This window comes from Tupaia chinensis, unplaced genomic scaffold (genome assembly GCF_000334495.1).
Source record: "Tupaia chinensis unplaced genomic scaffold, TupChi_1.0 Scaffold000355_1, whole genome shotgun sequence".
Lineage (NCBI taxonomy): Eukaryota > Metazoa > Chordata > Mammalia > Scandentia > Tupaiidae > Tupaia > Tupaia belangeri.
Window position 1 is genome coordinate 8,687,407 of NW_006159850.1, and position 18,409 is coordinate 8,705,815.

Genomic DNA, 18,409 nt, shown 5'->3' on the forward strand with positions numbered 1-18,409 from the left:
AGCCATGAACACAGGGCAAAGGATGGCCACACTTCTGAACGTGGCAGACAGCTGTGTCAGTGGCCACATACTGAGCATTTCCTGGTCTAAATAACTGAAGTTGCTTTAACACATTCAAAGGTTCCTGAGCACAGTACACTGCAAGGCTTTTGATGCTAATGCTGTTGTCTTTGTGGATGCTGACTGACTTCTATAATCACATACCCTTGCTTTAGAGCATGTTCCCCTCCAGAACACGAGGCCAAAATCAATATACCTGTATTTAAAAGTCCAATTGCCACATGAGTATCTACTTTGCCTGCCGGTGGTAAAAGACTGAGACAGGATGGAAGACTCCAATACATGAGTGACAGCCTTCAGCCATCGGATTTCTCAGCCAGTCACACACACACCAAGCTCGGGGGCCTAGGTGTGCGCGGAAACCTTCAGTAAGGATAGGAGCACCCCAGATTCAGTTTGGTGATTTGCACACCACAATTCGCTTTCATTTGATTTTTTTAGAAAATGATTTTGCCTCTTACTTTGGAGGAATGTCTTAGTTTTTGTTTTGTTTTGTTTGTTTGTTTGTTTCTTTAGAGAAGTTTCATCTGCAGTGGTAGACTATCCTTTTTACCTTTTTGTTTATTTCTCCAAGCTGGGTAAATAATTTGGGGTCCATGTCTGCTTTGTGGTTTTAAGGAAAAGAAGAGAAATCCTAAAGTTTGTTTTCCCTCTTCGCCCATCCTGTATCTGCAAAAAGCTCTCTCAAGCCCAGGGTAGGCCCTACAGTAGCTAGACGGGAGATGTTCCAGAGTCCGGCCATCTGAATCAGGATTTGTTTGTTTTTGCATGTGTTTAAAAACAAAGCAAGAGCCTGAACCCACCTTCCCATAACACTGCTATTCTTGCTTTTCATATAAATCTTCAAAATCCAGACATCAAACAGCCCCAGAAAAGGGGGAATTCTCTACAGAACTTGCTCCGCCCCAGCTCCTAAACAAACCCAGCTCTGTCTAACGTTTTTTTTCTCTAGCGGGGGTGGAGGACAGGGTGAGAGAATTGCAGTCTTCCAGGCCATCTCATGATTGTCAGGGCATAAAGAAGTACAGTCTTGCCCCAAATTGGGAGCATCTTTATCCTTTACAGAGGCACAAAACAAAACAAACACATCAAATTACTCTGTGTGAAGGCGTAGTAAAACCTCCGCCTCCCTGTTCCTTGTACCATCGTAGGAGGTGATAAATGAGGGAAACAAGAAAACTTTGAAGCCAAGAATCTCAAAAATCGGCCCAGTTACCAGTCTGAATTTCACTTGCTCAGTGGCCAAAGTCAGACCCAGCGTACACGTAAGCCGGGTGCGAACACGCTTCGGCAGTCATTTCCTTCAGATACGCTTGTACATGTTTCCACTTTGAAATCAGTTAGGGACTAAACCCACATGGACAGATTTGAGGAAATCATTAATGTCTTAACTTTGGGTCGTTTGTAAATAAATCAGTCTGTGCTTCGACGGTGGTGACATTTTGGCTCAGGGAGATATTATGCCCGTATTTGTATGCTCACGACTGTAGGTTGTATAATATCACGACAGTTTTTGATTGTTTAAATGTGAAAGCCTTTTGTGTGAGTTCTGTAAGTCTGCCCAGTAGAACAGAGCTGAGATAGACGGAGTACGTCCACAGCACACAGGAATCAGATCGTTCTGTGAATTTGCATCAGAGCTAGAGAGTTGTAAGAATGCACAAAACGTGTTCTCCAAAGAGGCCGCTCTTGGAGTACCTGGTGCTTTACTCAAATCGCGGTCCTCTCCTGAGCACCTCTGCACACAATTCATTTTCTTTTCCTTTCTTTTTGTTAAATAACATTTTTTTCCTCTTATGATTAGGACTTTGGATTGCAAAATCGCATTCCTCCCTGCTACAGATTCTTGGATCTTTAGTTACCCTTAGAAAGAGGTATTAATTCAAGAAGGGAGGATGAGGGAGGGGTGTCTGCCCAAGTTTAGAAAAAGGAGGGCAAGAGGAAATAGTTCTCTGCCCGCCCCCTCACACACACACACACACACACACACACACACACACACACACTCTCCTCAACACACGAGTTCCCACAGCCCAGGCCTGGGGGGAGCTACCAACCCAGGATTGGGGTGTTCTGAGTCTCTTCATCCTAAATATTCTGATTGCCAACACTTCCTGTTTCCAAGCTAAGGTTCCAAAAGCCAGTTTTTCCTTGTGGTTAGTTCTTTCAGTTAGGGAAGAGAAGCCAGGAAACCTTACAGAACCAGGCAGGGGAGAGTGAAAGCACCATCCTTTGGGAATACCCAATAAATATGATGGTAAAGCAAGCCTTGGCCTAAAAACATCAGGTTGGGGAGCAGATTTGTGTTTTGCACCCAATGTTTGCCATGGTTCTATGTGACTTCATTCACTTCTGTAGGCCTTGAGCAGTGGGCTTCCCACCTCCCAGAAGGGACACAGGAGACCCCAAGACAATAGGCTATCTGAAACTAGGCCCAGAGAGGAAGGAGCCAGTATGTGGGAGCTGGGCAAAGTATTACCAACCCAGGCAACTTAGCTCAGGACCTCAGTTGCCAGGGGCCAACCTCCCAGTCATTCTCAGGGTCCCGCCTCCCACCAGAAGGAAGGATCTGTTTGCAGGGTGACTGACAAGCAACTGACAGGCCCCCAGCCCTAAAGGGGTACCTAAAAACAATAGTGAACCCCTCACTTCCAGGGATTGAGCCCCTCACCAACCAAAGCCTGCTCCATCCCAGTGCTCTTTCAGCAACTCATCCTCCCTGGGCACCCCGGGCCATTAGGGATCCTCAGAGGGCACTGCCCTCTGGCCAGAAAGCAGTTACCCTCACCAGGCTGAGGCCTTGGATCCAGGAAGTCTTCTCTGCCTAAGCTGAAATGCAGACAAAGCCAGGGAGGGGAGAAAGTCAGGAAAGAGCAGTAGGAGGAAGTACTCCCTGAATGTTTAGTGCACCTCCTTGCCAACACACACACATGGGCGCGCGCGCACACCGTCCACCCTGCCCCAGCCCCTTTATACACCTGCTCCGGAGTCCACTGGTCCTGGGCGCCGCTGCTCCAGATTCAGGTGCTGGAGATGCGTGGGGCTGGGCCGGGTGCTCTCCCTACCCTTGAGGGTCTCCGGATGGGCACGAAGCAGGTGCGCACCAACCGGAGCCCGCCTAGGGATAGGGAGGGGCAGCGAAGTCCGTCAGTGCCGCCAGCAATTTCAGGCCGAAGAGCAGCGGAGGGAGGCGGCGCAAGGGAAGCTGGTCGCCTAGAGCGGGTCGAGATGCCCAAGACGCCCGGGGCGTTGTGCGCTGCCACACCCTGCGCGCCCCTTGGCCGGCGCCCACCCTGGCGCCCGCGCCTCTGCTGGACGCTCGGATTTGTACTGGAATGGGGTTTAAGTTTTCCAAGAGACCTGGCCTTGAGCGCAGCTTTCAGGAGTATCAAAACTACCTGCCTAATTTCGCTCCTGGGTGCACTACAGCGGGAGGGAGCCGGCTTTAGCCCTGAAAGCTTCTGCCCTTCACCTTGAGACCCTCACTCCACTGGAGAGCACCAGGAACCTTCTGTAAATAAGATTATAGACTCCAGATCATTTGATTTTTGCTCTATTATTTCCGGCCCATTTTCCAGATCTATCTTTTTTTTTTCTCCTGCTTTGGTTAGAGACAGAGTAAGGAGGGAAAGTAGAAAGGGAAGAGGGAAATCCAGAGAGTGTGCTGTAAACTCTTTTGGGTTTGGGTTTTCCATGGTGTACTGTAAAGCACGTTATGAAACAAAGCCAATCAAGCCAACTTACATGAGGAGTTCTCCAGCAGCGCCAGCAGGAGGGTCTTGCTTGCATTCCCAGATTTAACATAGTTCCAGGCCAATCCCACGGACTCGCAGCTGTCTCAAAAGGACAAACTTTGCGTGACTAATTTCACCCTTCCACGAAGGGCTTTTTCTTATAGGGATCCTTGACTTACGAGAGTAACAACATTGGTCAAGTATCTTTGCATTGCATCTTCTTAAGTATTTTCTTCTGTCTTAGGAAAGGATTTATTAATGTGCAGATACATATGCTGATTGTTTTTATACACTGCCAGATTTTTATTTAAAAAAGAATCTTTTTGATAGAACAGGGAATCAAAACCTCTCATAATCATTCTAGGATTAAATCTGTTAAAAGGAGCATGTGCGTCTTTCCGTTTTCAAGCAACGAATTCAACATAATTTTTCACCTGACATTTATTTATTTATTTATGGACTTCTTTAAAGGAACACACTGTAGAAGAGGAAGCTCTTGTAAGATAAATCTGCAGTTTCCACTTTACAAAATTAAAATGATCACAGGCCAGAGCTGGTCAGTTTCCGCTGTCCTTTGCTAGGCATGAGGCAGAACCTGGCCTGACACGTCTGTCTCAGAACAATCTTCTCATATAAAAGACAGGTGGATGCCCTCCCCCCAATGAGCTGTGACTGGGACAGTGTAGGGACTCATGATGACAATCCCACAGCCTGTTTTCAGGGTGGCACTGCTCACACAAATTCACCCCACAGTGCAGGTAATGAGCTCTTTCTAAATCTTCTTTGGAATATCAGTGCACACTTCTCTGCTATTTAAAAAACTACTCTTCGGTCATTAGGTAAACAGATCCAAGTGTAAGAGGCTCTCCGCTCTCAAACATCTGGCTTAGATTACACCACCCTGCTCCAGCTCAAAAATCTCGTCTCTCACTCCCATGCAAAACCCCCTTCTCCACCAGGCTTCCCTGATGCCTGGTCTGGGCCCAGGTAATGAGGACAGAGAAAACAAACACAATGGCTTTTGGACTCTATTCAGGTGTGCAAACAGAATCTCTCTCCTATCCCCCTACCTTTCCAAAGTAAATGCATGGGTTCCCCAGGTGGCCAGAGAGTAGAGGTCATCTTGAGGAAAACGACACCAATGATCTAAAAAGGACATCTACTTTATGAGATTTCAGGCGAGGTGCCAAATATCGCATTTAATGAGGCCTGATTCTTTTTCTCCAAAAATAACGGTGACTATCAATGATACGGTCAGGAAGGCAAAGGGGGCATTTTGCAAAGCCTATGTCCAATTATTGCTTTGTAATACTTTTCTAAAATTGAAAAATGCCTCACAAGTATATGATCTCATGTAAATATTCCTTGCCGAAGCTTAACATATGTTTGCAGCATCCCAAAGGAATTGCAAAATAGTCTCTCCACAATCTCTTAAGCTTTTAAACTCTATTCACCTATGTTTCTGAAAGAATCTGTTGTTTTTAGAGATTTTTAAGAGGTAATCTGCTATGGGAATTTTTTAACATCATTTTAGAGATTACTCACCTGAACTTTAAATGCAGAACAATTGATACTACTGATACATCTGAGACACTTCCCAAGTTTATCATTTCCGTATGTTTTTTTTTCTGTGTTTTTTTCTTTTTTGCATAGAAATATGCTTGGCAAGAGATTCATGTATACAAATATACAGCAAAGAGTAGTTTATGTCTTAAGTCATTAGAAGCATTTCTAACATGAAATGCGAATGAAGAGACATGATGTATTAGGTGGTCAGAAAAGCCATGGCATATTGTGGCATAGAAAAAGCAGAAAAATACATCATGACTTTTCTGATGATCTAACATTCGGAGTAGTTCTGGCAGGGTACAAATTAGTTTATCAGACTATTTTGGACATAGTCTCACCATTTAGGTAAAGGGCATTTGAAAAAAAAAATGAGAGCGGTCCACTGGATGAAAATATAAGTAGAAACAGCGTGTAAATTCAGTTGCAAGAGTCCAGAAGTCGCAGAGCATGGGCAGAATCTCTTTGCTTACTCTAGTCGCGAAGTAATCCAAATCAAAGTGTGGGAAATTAAAGACAGCTAACTGAAGACCCACTTTGGAAAGCAATGTCTTACTAATTGATCATAGTTACTGTACACAGACTTGCTGTAACCATGTTGAAGTTCCTAGATTCGATTTTAAATATATTTTGACAGTGTGAGCGTGTATAGTGTGACTAACTATAGGAAGAGATGACAGATCTGCTTTGTTATTAAACTGCCGTCTGGAAAATACTGGACTCTGTACAGTAAATGATAATTATGTTGCCACTTACATTAGTACAGCTAATAGCAATAAGGGGTTTTTGAATCATAGAAAGCTAAGTACTGTGAATTACTGTGCTTTGTTATTCACTGTGAAGCAAAAAGACTTTTTTTAAGCAACCTCAATTTCATTTCCTATCACTGTTCTGAGCCCTCCCTGCCACTAATTTAAACAGAGCAGAGGTTCATAAATACAGGGGTGGTGTCTTAATGACTCGATTTGTTAAGAGAACATTTGCTGTTAAGGTCGCAGGGCCAGCAGAATGGACCAGGGCGAGGGAGGAGGATCAGGAGAGGGAAGAGAATGAGGCCCCCTGAACAGCTTGCCAAGTGAGGCCAGTGCAGTTCTGAGCACCGGCGGGCTGCAAAAGGCAGAGAGAAGCCCACCAGAAATGATGCAAATCCTCCTCTAGATTGAACCTGGAACCACTTGGTTCCCTTTGAACTGAGGACAGCTTGGAAGCTGATCCAGGCAATCAACCCAGAGGGCCTATGGCTATCTCAGCCCCCCAGTGGGGTTTCCGTGGTTGAGGAGGAGGCTCTTGCCCTGATGGTCATTCCCTTCCATGCCAACCCTCCTCTGGCCTGGCAGGGCTGAGCTGACCCTGCAAAACAAGTGAAACGAAAGCGCTCTTCTCATGGGCTAACGCTGCCCTTTTCATAGATAGCTAGGCTGCCTTTAACGTACTGTCCTTGAACCAATGATGATCTAACATTCGGAGTAGTTCTGGCAGGGTACAAATTAGTTTATCAGACTATTTTGGACATAGTCTCACCATTTAGGTAAAGGGCATTTGAAAAAAAAAATGAGAGCGGTCCACTGGATGAAAATATAAGTAGAAACAGCGTGTAAATTCAGTTGCAAGAGTCCAGAAGTCGCAGAGCATGGGCAGAATCTCTTTGCTTACTCTAGTCGCGAAGTAATCCAAATCAAAGTGTGGGAAATTAAAGACAGCTAACTGAAGACCCACTTTGGAAAGCAATGTCTTACTAATTGATCATAGTTACTGTACACAGACTTGCTGTAACCATGTTGAAGTTCCTAGATTCGATTTTAAATATATTTTGACAGTGTGAGCGTGTATAGTGTGACTAACTATAGGAAGAGATGACAGATCTGCTTTGTTATTAAACTGCCGTCTGGAAAATACTGGACTCTGTACAGTAAATGATAATTATGTTGCCACTTACATTAGTACAGCTAATAGCAATAAGGGGTTTTTGAATCATAGAAAGCTAAGTACTGTGAATTACTGTGCTTTGTTATTCACTGTGAAGCAAAAAGACTTTTTTTAAGCAACCTCAATTTCATTTCCTATCACTGTTCTGAGCCCTCCCTGCCACTAATTTAAACAGAGCAGAGGTTCATAAATACAGGGGTGGTGTCTTAATGACTCGATTTGTTAAGAGAACATTTGCTGTTAAGGTCGCAGGGCCAGCAGAATGGACCAGGGCGAGGGAGGAGGATCAGGAGAGGGAAGAGAATGAGGCCCCCTGAACAGCTTGCCAAGTGAGGCCAGTGCAGTTCTGAGCACCGGCGGGCTGCAAAAGGCAGAGAGAAGCCCACCAGAAATGATGCAAATCCTCCTCTAGATTGAACCTGGAACCACTTGGTTCCCTTTGAACTGAGGACAGCTTGGAAGCTGATCCAGGCAATCAACCCAGAGGGCCTATGGCTATCTCAGCCCCCCAGTGGGGTTTCCGTGGTTGAGGAGGAGGCTCTTGCCCTGATGGTCATTCCCTTCCATGCCAACCCTCCTCTGGCCTGGCAGGGCTGAGCTGACCCTGCAAAACAAGTGAAACGAAAGCGCTCTTCTCATGGGCTAACGCTGCCCTTTTCATAGATAGCTAGGCTGCCTTTAACGTACTGTCCTTGAACCAATCTTCCTGGTTATTAATTACCCTTTGTTTATTTTAATATATTTACTGAATCAGGTACCCAAGGGAATCTTCTACATCAGTGATGTGAAAAATCCAGTTGCCTGAAGTCAAAGAGGTACCTCTTGATTTTTGATTTGCATGTGCTTGACTCAGTGAGTTTCCCATGAAAGGGGAAAGCAAGTGAGCGAGGAATGCTGCTCACGCGTGAGGTGCGAAGAGTTCCTATTTCAGTAGCTTTTGTACTGGGGCTTTACATGTACCAAGAAGGGTGACACTAAGTGCTGTGGAGGAATGCTACCAGCACCAGATGTGAGAACCAGCATGCGTTTATTTCCTGTGTTTATTTCACTTGCACAGACGTGGCGTATAGAGTAACTAATCCAGTTTGAGTCGACCTTGGATCTGCAGGCTGTTCTACCCTATCCTATCCTTGTGCCACTCGAAGGGCTAGTCCTGCTTGCAGGTCAGGCCATTTGGGAGACTCTGCAATTAGCATCCATTGCCCTTGGCCAGCCTTACCTGGGCCCCACAAACGTTCCAAATTTCCAGTTACTTGGCGCTCAGTCCACACTCACGTTTGGGAAAGTTTGTCTAATTTCAAAGCAGGACACGTCCTCTGTTCTGTATCCAAACGTGATTGCGAAGCCACTCCCCACTTCAACTGTAGCCAGGAGGGGAGGGGAGGAGACGGTTGGGTGGCAGAAATCTGATTTCCATCCACTAAAAAAATGAAACTGAGCCATTTAAATGGTTTTCAAGACAAGCATCCCAGGGTGAATTTAATTATGAACCCTCTTCGTTTGAAGAGCCAGACCAACTCTGTTACACCAATAATTATTTAGCGTCGTCATTTTATGCCTTCTTGTTACCTCTTATTGGCTAATGGAACAACGTTTGATTTTTTTTTATTATTACTAAATATTTTGCTTGCTGAGAAATTTGCATGAAATACATTTTTTGATTTCTAGTGAAACTGAGGGGGGCAAAAGTCCCACTGTCAAATTGCTGCTCTTTGCAAAGGAGGCTCTTTAAGAACCCCGTGAATTAAGAGCATTGGAAAAACAGAACCGGGTTTTTTCCCACTATTCAGAAACAGTATCTGATTACTTACTTCTACACGCTGCTTTGTTGAGAGTCTTACTTTGAATAACTGCATTGTCACTACCCAATATGATGTCTTTGCTAGCCTTGTACAAAATTAACATTTTCTTGAATAATCCCAGATGTAGATTTTTAAGTCAATGTATACCTTCGGGTTTAATGTGTGTGTCTGCGTGTGTGCATGCAGTTCCAGCACTGTATTCCTTTCTTGTCCTTGTCTGTATAATTGCAATTTGAAAAGCACCTATTAAATATGATGATCTAGGCTCACCGGCAGTTTTTGTGACATTGAAACCATCCATTTTGAGCAAAGAGTTAATGAACTTTAAAGGCAAGGTTCACAGTGGTCCTGACCCTCCTGGTAATATTTCATATAAGGTTACTGGTGGGAGAGAAATCAAATTTCAGCTGTGAACATGATTGACAGGTGAGAGCATGGAAGAAAAAGGCATTTGGTCAGATGGGGAATTTGGGGAGGAGGAGGACAATTCCTTGCAGTTGCTCTGTGATATTAGATATTATAAACTGATATATGAAAAGCTCAATACTTGGTACTCTTGGGAGAGTTACTTAGTTTATTTTTTAGGAAGTCACTTTGGTTAAGGGATTTCAGTAGTGGAAGCCAAACATGGTAAACCTCTAGCTTTTCTGGGCTTTTGCTAATTTCAACCATGTATAGCTTCATGCTTATTTCTGGCAATCTTCTAGGCAAGGGTATAAAAATTAAATCACAAGCCATTTGGGGAGTCATTTAATTGCTGTTCATTTCTCCTCAGAAACACAGTCTAGATGTTTCTATTATGGTTCCTGGGCATATTATAAAATATTCATCCCACGAGCTATCAAAAAGAGATGATATTCCTCATTTTGGTAGCATCCCTTGATCCTGACTAACAGTTTGCATTAGAGCATGTTCAGCTTAACATATGCCACCGACCAACATGCATGGTTTATCAAGACTAAGCCTTCTCAGGAAACCCTCCTCCCACGAAGAGCCACGCAGACAGCAGACACACTGCCGTAAGCCTCTCGCCCAGTCTTGCTATTTGATCTGAATTGCTCCACGGCAGCATCACTGGCTAGGTGTCATTGTTGCCATGGACACACACAATGATGATGCTTGACCCTCATGCTAAAGGCTGCCTACTAGCTTGAACCGTTACAAGGCGCTAACACAACTACCTGTCGTCGGCACCCAAGTGGAAAGTAGGCCTTTGAAACCCGTTCTGGACTCCCATGTGCTGAAACACTGAACACTGATTTGGAAGGGGGCGAAGGATCTTAGCCTGCTCATGCCTATGCTCTGCCCATTTCAGATGTTCCTGACTTTGGCTAAGACCCATCGGATGCGACCACACATTACAGAACCTCCTCGGGGCAGAGCAGGTGGACACATACGTAGGGGAGACCTATTGGTAGCCTTCCTCTCTCCCATGGGAAAAGTGGCTAGGACTTGTAAGAAACAGTACTGCCTAGGTTCTAAGTACCCACCAGGATTTCCTTCCATTTGTTTGTTTGTTTTTGTCTTACACTTGATGAAGTGGACATGTTTTACCCTGACTGTATATACCTATGTCCTATCTTATCAGACGTAAGGAAGACTTTACTATTTTATGACCTGGAGGGGAAATAAAAAGCGAAAACAGTAGAAAATACTCAGAAATCTTATTTCGGTTTGGCACACCTGTCCTCTCATGTGACCCATAATCATTGAGAAATAAAATGCAAATGTGGTTCCTCAACGCCCAGGGACAACAGGGATGCCTTAGAACCGTCTGGGTAGCTATTCAAGCAGAAAAGTAAAGCTGCCATAACCTTGGTCCCCTCACAGACCCCATCGAAATGTTTTCACAGAGACAGTGAGCGAGTGTTCTCGTGCAGGGAACGGGTGATAGCCAAACTGTACATTCTGATTTCTTGGTGTGTCTGCCTGAAAAGCCCAGGTAGCTGGGATCACTCCTGTCTTCACCACAGGCCCCTTGGGGCATCTAAATATTTAGCTTTGAGGGTGAATTCCCCACCCACCAGACTGGAAAAGGAGCCCACCGTCTTGCTTGAAGATTTGGAGCAGGGACCATTGCATCACAGGCTGTGAGTAAGTCTCCGGCGCACGGCATCAGTACGTCCATTCGCACTGAAAATACAACGGAAACCTTTTATTTTAAAGTATTTTATTATTTGCACTCACACTAATTGTTTTTTGTTGTATATTTATTTAGATTATGTTCTTCCCTAACCACCACACACCTTTCCATGCAGAAGAACTAATGTTTTTCTCCCTGTGGGTGCTGGTCCGCTACTGAGCTACTTAATTAATTACGGCAGGTCATGAGCAGGGTAACTGGCCTAATGATGGGATATGAGCTCATGTTCAGGCAACTGGGATCCTACTGGAGGGGCTTACAAAGAAAGAAGCAGTATGCATTTGAGGGAAAATAAAAAAAGGGAGGAAAAGATGTCTGCAGAAGTGCAAGCCTCATTACTTAAGACAAAATGATGCTTCCGTGAAGAGCTTCCTTTCTAAAAGCACACATTCAGTCACCTGCCAAAATCTCAGATTTACTGCTGTCATTCCCAGATGCCAATGTTTAAACTCTCTTCACCTGCTGCTTGCTGAGTCTTTCATTTTCTCCATCCAAAAATTACTGTAAAGTTGTTGTTTTGTGTCTGCAGTTTTTGCTTTTCCTGGCACCTAATGAAATTATCAGCAATAAATGAGCTAAGCAGCAGGGTTGAGTTTTTTTGTTGTTTGTTTTCAGTTTCCATTTTGCAATATTTAGAAAATGCTAGGATAAGGGGAAGCCAGTGGGAAGATTCAGTAAGCCTCTCCTCCCAGCGTCTATGGGAACTAGACAGGAACGAAAGCTATTATATTAGCACTGACATAATTTCAGATGAGAACTAATACCACATGGGGCAGGGGAAGATGCCATGTCAGGTGCTCGGAGGGAAAATCAAACCGGCTGTGGGATTTGCAGGTATTGTCAACAGAGACAAGGAGGCCACTGAACAGTGACCTGAGATGTAAGCTGCTAGGAGATATTAAAACCTCATTAACAATCCAGGGGTGCATCCTACAACTTAATCACCAGTGAGGCAACAATGACAGTCCAAAAAAAGAAGCAAAGGGACAGTTTGTCCATAGGATTTTTGTTTTTCCCCTTTTCGCTCAGCATCATCTCATAATGTGGCTTTTCGTGTGCAGCTGGTGACGACTTCTTTTTAGTCATTTCAGTCTATTGAGAAGCACAGTAAGTTCATTTGCTAGCAGGTAGGCAGTGGAGGTGAGACTTGAATTGATCTGAAATGCTCCGAGAAATTGACCCTGAGGTTGCTCTTCCTTTAAATTGGGTTGTACAGACAAAGTTTCTTTTCTCCTTTCCTGGCTTCTGCCTGCTATCTGTAGCAGAGTAGAGATGGGGTGTGCAATTGTTTCACGGGATTCTAATGCCAGGGCTGGCTCCTCTTTACAGAGTTAATCAAACTGGAGCCCTTTTGTTACTGATGGTGGTTAATTAAAGGGTTCATGTCTAACCTGCTGTGGTCTGCCTCCAGTTTGCTTATATTCTAAAATGAGATTCATTCCTAATGTCCCCGAAATAAGGGAGAAAGCTAACGTGTGGGTCTTACTGGGCCGTGCACTTTGAATAGGAGAGTGGAATTTTCTGTTCACTTTCTTTACTTCTTTTCATCTCTCTTTTTATTGCATTGTGATTAAAATCTTTTCAAAGGCCTTTAGGGTACACATTACACATTGAGCAGTGTTTGAAATCATGCACTGCATTTCAGAAGACGTGCAAAACCTACTGGAAGGGATGTTTGTCTTCGCTGTCCTCGACAGGAGAGAGGGGAACCGAGAGTGATCAGAAATTCCAGGTGTTGACCTCTTTGACCCGAGCTAGGAGCTGCCTTCCTATTCCTTGCTTCAATGGGTAGCACATCCTTGAAGTTCTGTCCCCATGTCCCAAGGCTGTTTTGTTTGTTATTGGTTTTCCCCAGACTTATTAGTTTTTACTTTTCATCTTTTAACGTCTGGAGCAGTTCCTCATCATTGCCTAGGAGAATGGGTGTGCAAAGTACACTGGCTAGCACAAGTCTTACTAGGTGCGCATGGAGGTCTGAGTGTGGGTTTGCTCTTGAAGGGAAGGAGAGAGCATTTGTGGTAGGAATGGAGTTTTCTGTAATCCACAGGGTTGGGGCCACTGAAGGACCAGGTCTTAGGACTCCCAGCTGCTCGACTCTCCAGTATCCTGGATTTGTGCTGTCCATTCAAAGCCCCTTGGAGTCGCATTGTTTTCTGGAACTTACTCCCTTTCTATCTGCTTAATGTTCCATAGATCTGGTGGAATCACTGAATCAGAACTTCCATAACTCCTTTTCCAAGTTTGGCCCCAGCTTGGTAGGCAGTGATAATATTGTTCTTCTGGAGGTCTTAGAGTGGCCCAGCAACAAAACTGGATGCTTTCCAAGGCTCACCCACATGGATGTTTCCATGTTCTTGAGTAGTGACCTCCCTGAGTACATGAGCACATGTGCAACCATGATCCTGGGCTGGCCGAGGTTGAAGGTGGATTGCAGAGTGAAAACCCTGATGAGGTGTTATGTCTCTGTCTCTGTCTCCATCTCACTCATGGAAAAATAAATACGTAATGTTAAAAAAATGTGATGCACTGCAAATGCTCTGGTCTCCATGAATAGTGTGGGGAACCAAGTTATTTAGAATGTTCCGTGTTTGTGCCCTGATCTTTGCTGGGTAATAGCATCCTGATAGGCTTCTTGTCTGTGGGCAAAAGGCTGTGGTTCTGAAATACTGGGTCATTGGAATAGTCATGACATATTTATATGGTTTTGATGCAAAAATGAGTCATGACTCTTCTGACAACCCAATAGTATGCTAGAAACCATCTAAACAGATTTGGGGCCAATCATACACCCAGCTCCCACACTGGCTGGTAGGATGGAAGTTGGAGAATTTGGGCCTTGACCCTGGAAGAAAAGTACCAGGAACAATTTGGTTCCTGCATAGAGTGAGAGGTTTTACAGAGGCATAGTGAAATGTCACCCTGTTCCAGAGAAGAAAACTAAAAACAAAGAATTTAAAAAGAAATTTTCTACTATTTTATTTGACTGGTATTAGTAATGAAAATCATGCTCTTGCTGTTTCTATTTTTTAAGGCATTGACAGGGAGGCAGGATGAGGTGTGTGGTTCCCTCAAAGTGTCTCTCTCTGCCCGCCCCCATCCTCCCCAGCATCGTTTCTGCCACCACATTTGCCACAGAGAACTGATGGGATTTTCACTTTGGGATAAAGATGAGATCTCAGTTTGTGAATTCATTGTAAAATCGTGAAGAGTTATTTGTAGAGCTATTGAGGATGCAGTTATTTTGAGAATGCGTCTTTTTACTATTTCTTTAAAGTTTAATTAGGATCAAGCCACTAGGTGGTTTCGACCTAAGGGTTTCTTTTCTTTTTCTTTCTCTTTTCTTTTCTTCTTCTTCTTCTTTTTTTTCTATTGTCAGTTAAAATAAAATGACTTACAATTTATAATCAAAATTTAGTATCATTAAACTAAACTATAAAAATAAATGTTGGGGTTTTGTTCCTAAAATAAATATTTGAAAAGTATAGCAACGAGACTTATACAGGAGAGGCAATGTCAGTACATGTATGTGTGTGTGTGTATGAATACATGTGTGCGTGTTTTGTTTCAGAGCCAGCTAAAACAAGTCCTGAGAAAGCATCTTCCAAAACTGACTTTTTCCTCAATATTCTGGTGTGAGGTTTGAGGGTACGTTGATAAGGCTGCAAGCGTGTTTTCTTGAATGGACATCTAATTTTTCTTTAACTCCATTCATAATTCACATTACCATCTTTATTCTATTGTATTTTGTATGTTTGCACTGAAGAGTTTGGGTATTTGTGCTGGAATTCTCTGTAAGCTATCGTATTCCTTAGCTGGGAAGACTTTTTTTTTCTTTCCCCTTAACAAGGAAGCTCATTTAGAAAGAAATGTTTATGTGAAGTGCTTGTCAGTTGGCATTTTTACTGGTTTTCTAACCCAAAGGTAAAATATAAAGCCATGTCTTTTCCTCGCTGGCTTGTTGTGACTAGAAGGGTCCCTCCCTTGTTAGCTTGATAAATAATTTTACTAGGGGGACTCTGCTGTATTTTTATGCGTGCTGTCTATTTTCTGCTTGCTGCAAATAAATTTCTGTACTCAGAGGGCACTAAAACTCCAAACACATGGTATTTTCCCATTTTGCTGCTGGTCGCCTGAAATACTTATTCCATCTAGTGTTTTTAATTAATTTTTTAAAGGTAAAAATAATTTGTGGCTAATATTAAGCAACAATTACCCACATATTTCTCAGGGTCATTTGGTCGGAGTCTGGAAGGATAGCTTTTTTCAAAGGTTCTGTGTGTCAAATCCTGTCAACTGTTTGTCAAATTGAAAACAAGTCTTATTTACTGGAGAGTCCTAAAATTTTCTCATTTTATATTTCTTCCTCTGTCTTTCCAACTTCAAATATTAAGCTTTTCTCATATTATATGAGAAACGAATGAGGCTATAGAATTCTATCTAGAAACAAGGTACTACACATAAAATCTTTACATTTGAAAAATGATACATTGTGTGAAAGTGGAGATGAAATTGATTAGAAGTATCAATATAAATATCAGAATCTACTTGAGTCCCAGGTCTATGTCTTGGGATTCATTTATACTAAGAAGAGTTTAGTGTGGCTCTCTGGGGCCAAATGGATCCCTAGCTTAAAGCTAAACACACCCCAAAGTATTTCAATAAAATAAAATTCAAATCAATGTATTCTATAAATTACAAATACAATAATATAGTGTAATATAGGTGTACAATAAACTGCTTAGAAGAAATTAAATTTATGAACGTTGATAGAGCAAATGATGATTTTAAATTAATGCCAGATTATCTCATTCATTGAAATACAATGTTTTTCCAAAGCAGACATTCTTTTTTTTTTTTTGCTGCTTGTTATATGCTCATCATGAACAGGGTTTTACTTTCTGAAATAGACAAAGACTTTCACAAAGGTGTCAGCATGATAGCACGTGTTACCAATATCAAGGGCATGGGGAATGCTGAGTCCAGGATGATCTGAAGCACAGTTTTTGTAAAGATCACCAAAAGAGAGAAAGAGAGGATAGAGAAATGTACTTATGAGTAGGTCTAAAATACACGTGGATATTCACAGTCAAGATTTACAACGTGGGGCGAGGGGGTTTAATGATATTTAATTAACAAATTTCACTATAGATAAGGCTGGTTATTAAAAGGTTATTTCTTCCATGAGTGAGCGAGAGAGAAAGATAGCACCCCAGCATAGTCTTGACACCTTGGTCCACCCCAGCCACAGCCAGCCCCAGATCATGGCTCTACCTCTGCAATTAGAAAGACTACTGTGGGAATTATATATATAATTTTTAAAAATTATTTATTTATTTATTTTATTAGCTTTTATTACAGGACATGTAAGCTCATGGAGGAGGAGGGAAGAGAAAGTGAGAAATCAACCCCCTTCCCCAATGGTGACAACTCCATCCCTTCTCTTCCATTTTCCTCTCGGGATTTTGAGCATGCATGCACATGTCTCATGTTTTTCAAGCCTCTAGATTGGTGACTCAAACCATGAAGTTGTCCATGTGATCCAGCTACTGTGTCCACCATGCCACCGGCTGACCCTAACATGATGATTAAAAAAAGATACTATCAGTGATTTGAAACCTGGGGAAGCGATTGGCAAACCACCGCCCACCGCCCAGATTTAACCTGCTCAGCATTGTGGTTGTGTGTGTGTTTTTAAATTTTTACTGAAATATAGCCATGATCATTCATGTATGTATTACCTGTTTCATGCTTTGAGGGAAGAGCTGAGTAATTGCAATGGAGGATACCCCACCAAGGCCCAAGATACTTATTATCCGGTCCCTTAGTGTTTGTAAACTCCTTATCTAGGTGATCATCAGAATCACCCAAAAACCTCCTGGGCCTTTTCCTCTACAAAATGGCATCTCTCATAAACTGAGCTTCATCACATTGACATTGGATGAAGTGTTGATAGGTCTTATACTGCCCTTCTGGCATGTATGCACAGCTAGATTGAGGAGGCCAGGTCATTGAAGCTCTTCAGTCGCCCTCCCTCCCCTTATCTCAAATGTAGAAGTGGCTCCTCAGGCAAGGTATGAAGATCCCTGTTAACTCGAACATGTTTTACCAGGCATGATTGAGGAAGCCTACTTAAAGCCACAATACTAGCAAAATGATATTTAAAAACACGATTAGTGTTCATTTTTACTCATCTCGGTAGGAGATATGGTATGGCAAGTCTATTGTGTAAGGATTGTCAAACACTCCACTCAGAAGCTCTTCAGCAGACTCTAGTTCTTTTTTTTATATACATACAGACACGCACACACACAGAGTTTTGTCAGAGGGTGCATGTGCTCACTGGAGGAGACAGAAAGTGAGAAAGCACCCTCTAGGGAGAATGGTCACACCACAATCCTATTTCCTCTATTTTTCCCTCCTTTCAGGATTTTGAGCATGTACACACTTGCACTTACTGTGTTTCTCAAGCTTCCATGACTGGGACTTGAACTGCACAGTCAATCATGTGGGATCCAGCCGGCTTAACTATCATGCCAAGGTTGGCTCTGTTCTCTTTATATTAGTGTCACTCTTTTGAACGAATGCTATTATGTCAGTTTTGCTTTCTTCTCATTTTATTTCTCTAGAGATTATAAGGAAATATGGAATGACTACATTCATCTTTTTATAACACATGGGTGAGCAGCAGTAGAAGAAAATTTTTTTATAGTTTTTTTCCTATAGGGTACATGTACGCAATTGCCAAAGAGACAGAAAGTGAAGAAATTACCCACCCACCCACCCCTCAGGGAAATAGGCACATTCCAATCCCTTCTCCACCATTATCCTCTTGGGATTTTGAGCAAGCATGTACATGTGCCTGGTGTGAGTTTTAAGCCACCGGTTCTGAGATTTGAACTATAGTCGACTACATGGGAGTCTAACAACGTAACCATTGTGCCATCTGCTGGTCCCACTAGTAGAAGATTTTTATCCAGCTTTGTAAAATTCCCGGACCTGGTGGCTTAAACTCATGCCGGGTACGTGTACATGCATGCCCAAGATCCCAAGAGGAGAATGGAGGAGAAGGGATTGCAGCCTGGCCATTCCCCCGGGGGGTGATTTCTTACTTTCTGTCTCTATGTCTGTCTGGTGAGCGCACGCACCCTATAGCAAAAAACCTTTCCAAAAAAAAAAAA

General features: G+C 43.0%; 1 protein-coding gene across 1 annotated transcript in view; it reads left to right on the top strand.

Annotated features, from left to right (window-relative positions):
- MAF (MAF bZIP transcription factor) overlaps nucleotides 1-10,736 on the top strand; it is a gene marked incomplete at its 5' end in the record, with an annotated part of 16,465 nt that extends 5,729 nt beyond the window's left edge. The window contains 2 exons of the mRNA XM_027773450.1: nucleotides 8,041-8,101; nucleotides 10,404-10,736. Coding sequence (XP_027629251.1) covers nucleotides 8,041-8,074 — 34 coding nt within the window. The remainder of the gene's footprint in view (nucleotides 1-8,040; nucleotides 8,102-10,403) is intronic.
- Between the last annotated feature and the right edge of the window lie 7,673 nt (nucleotides 10,737-18,409).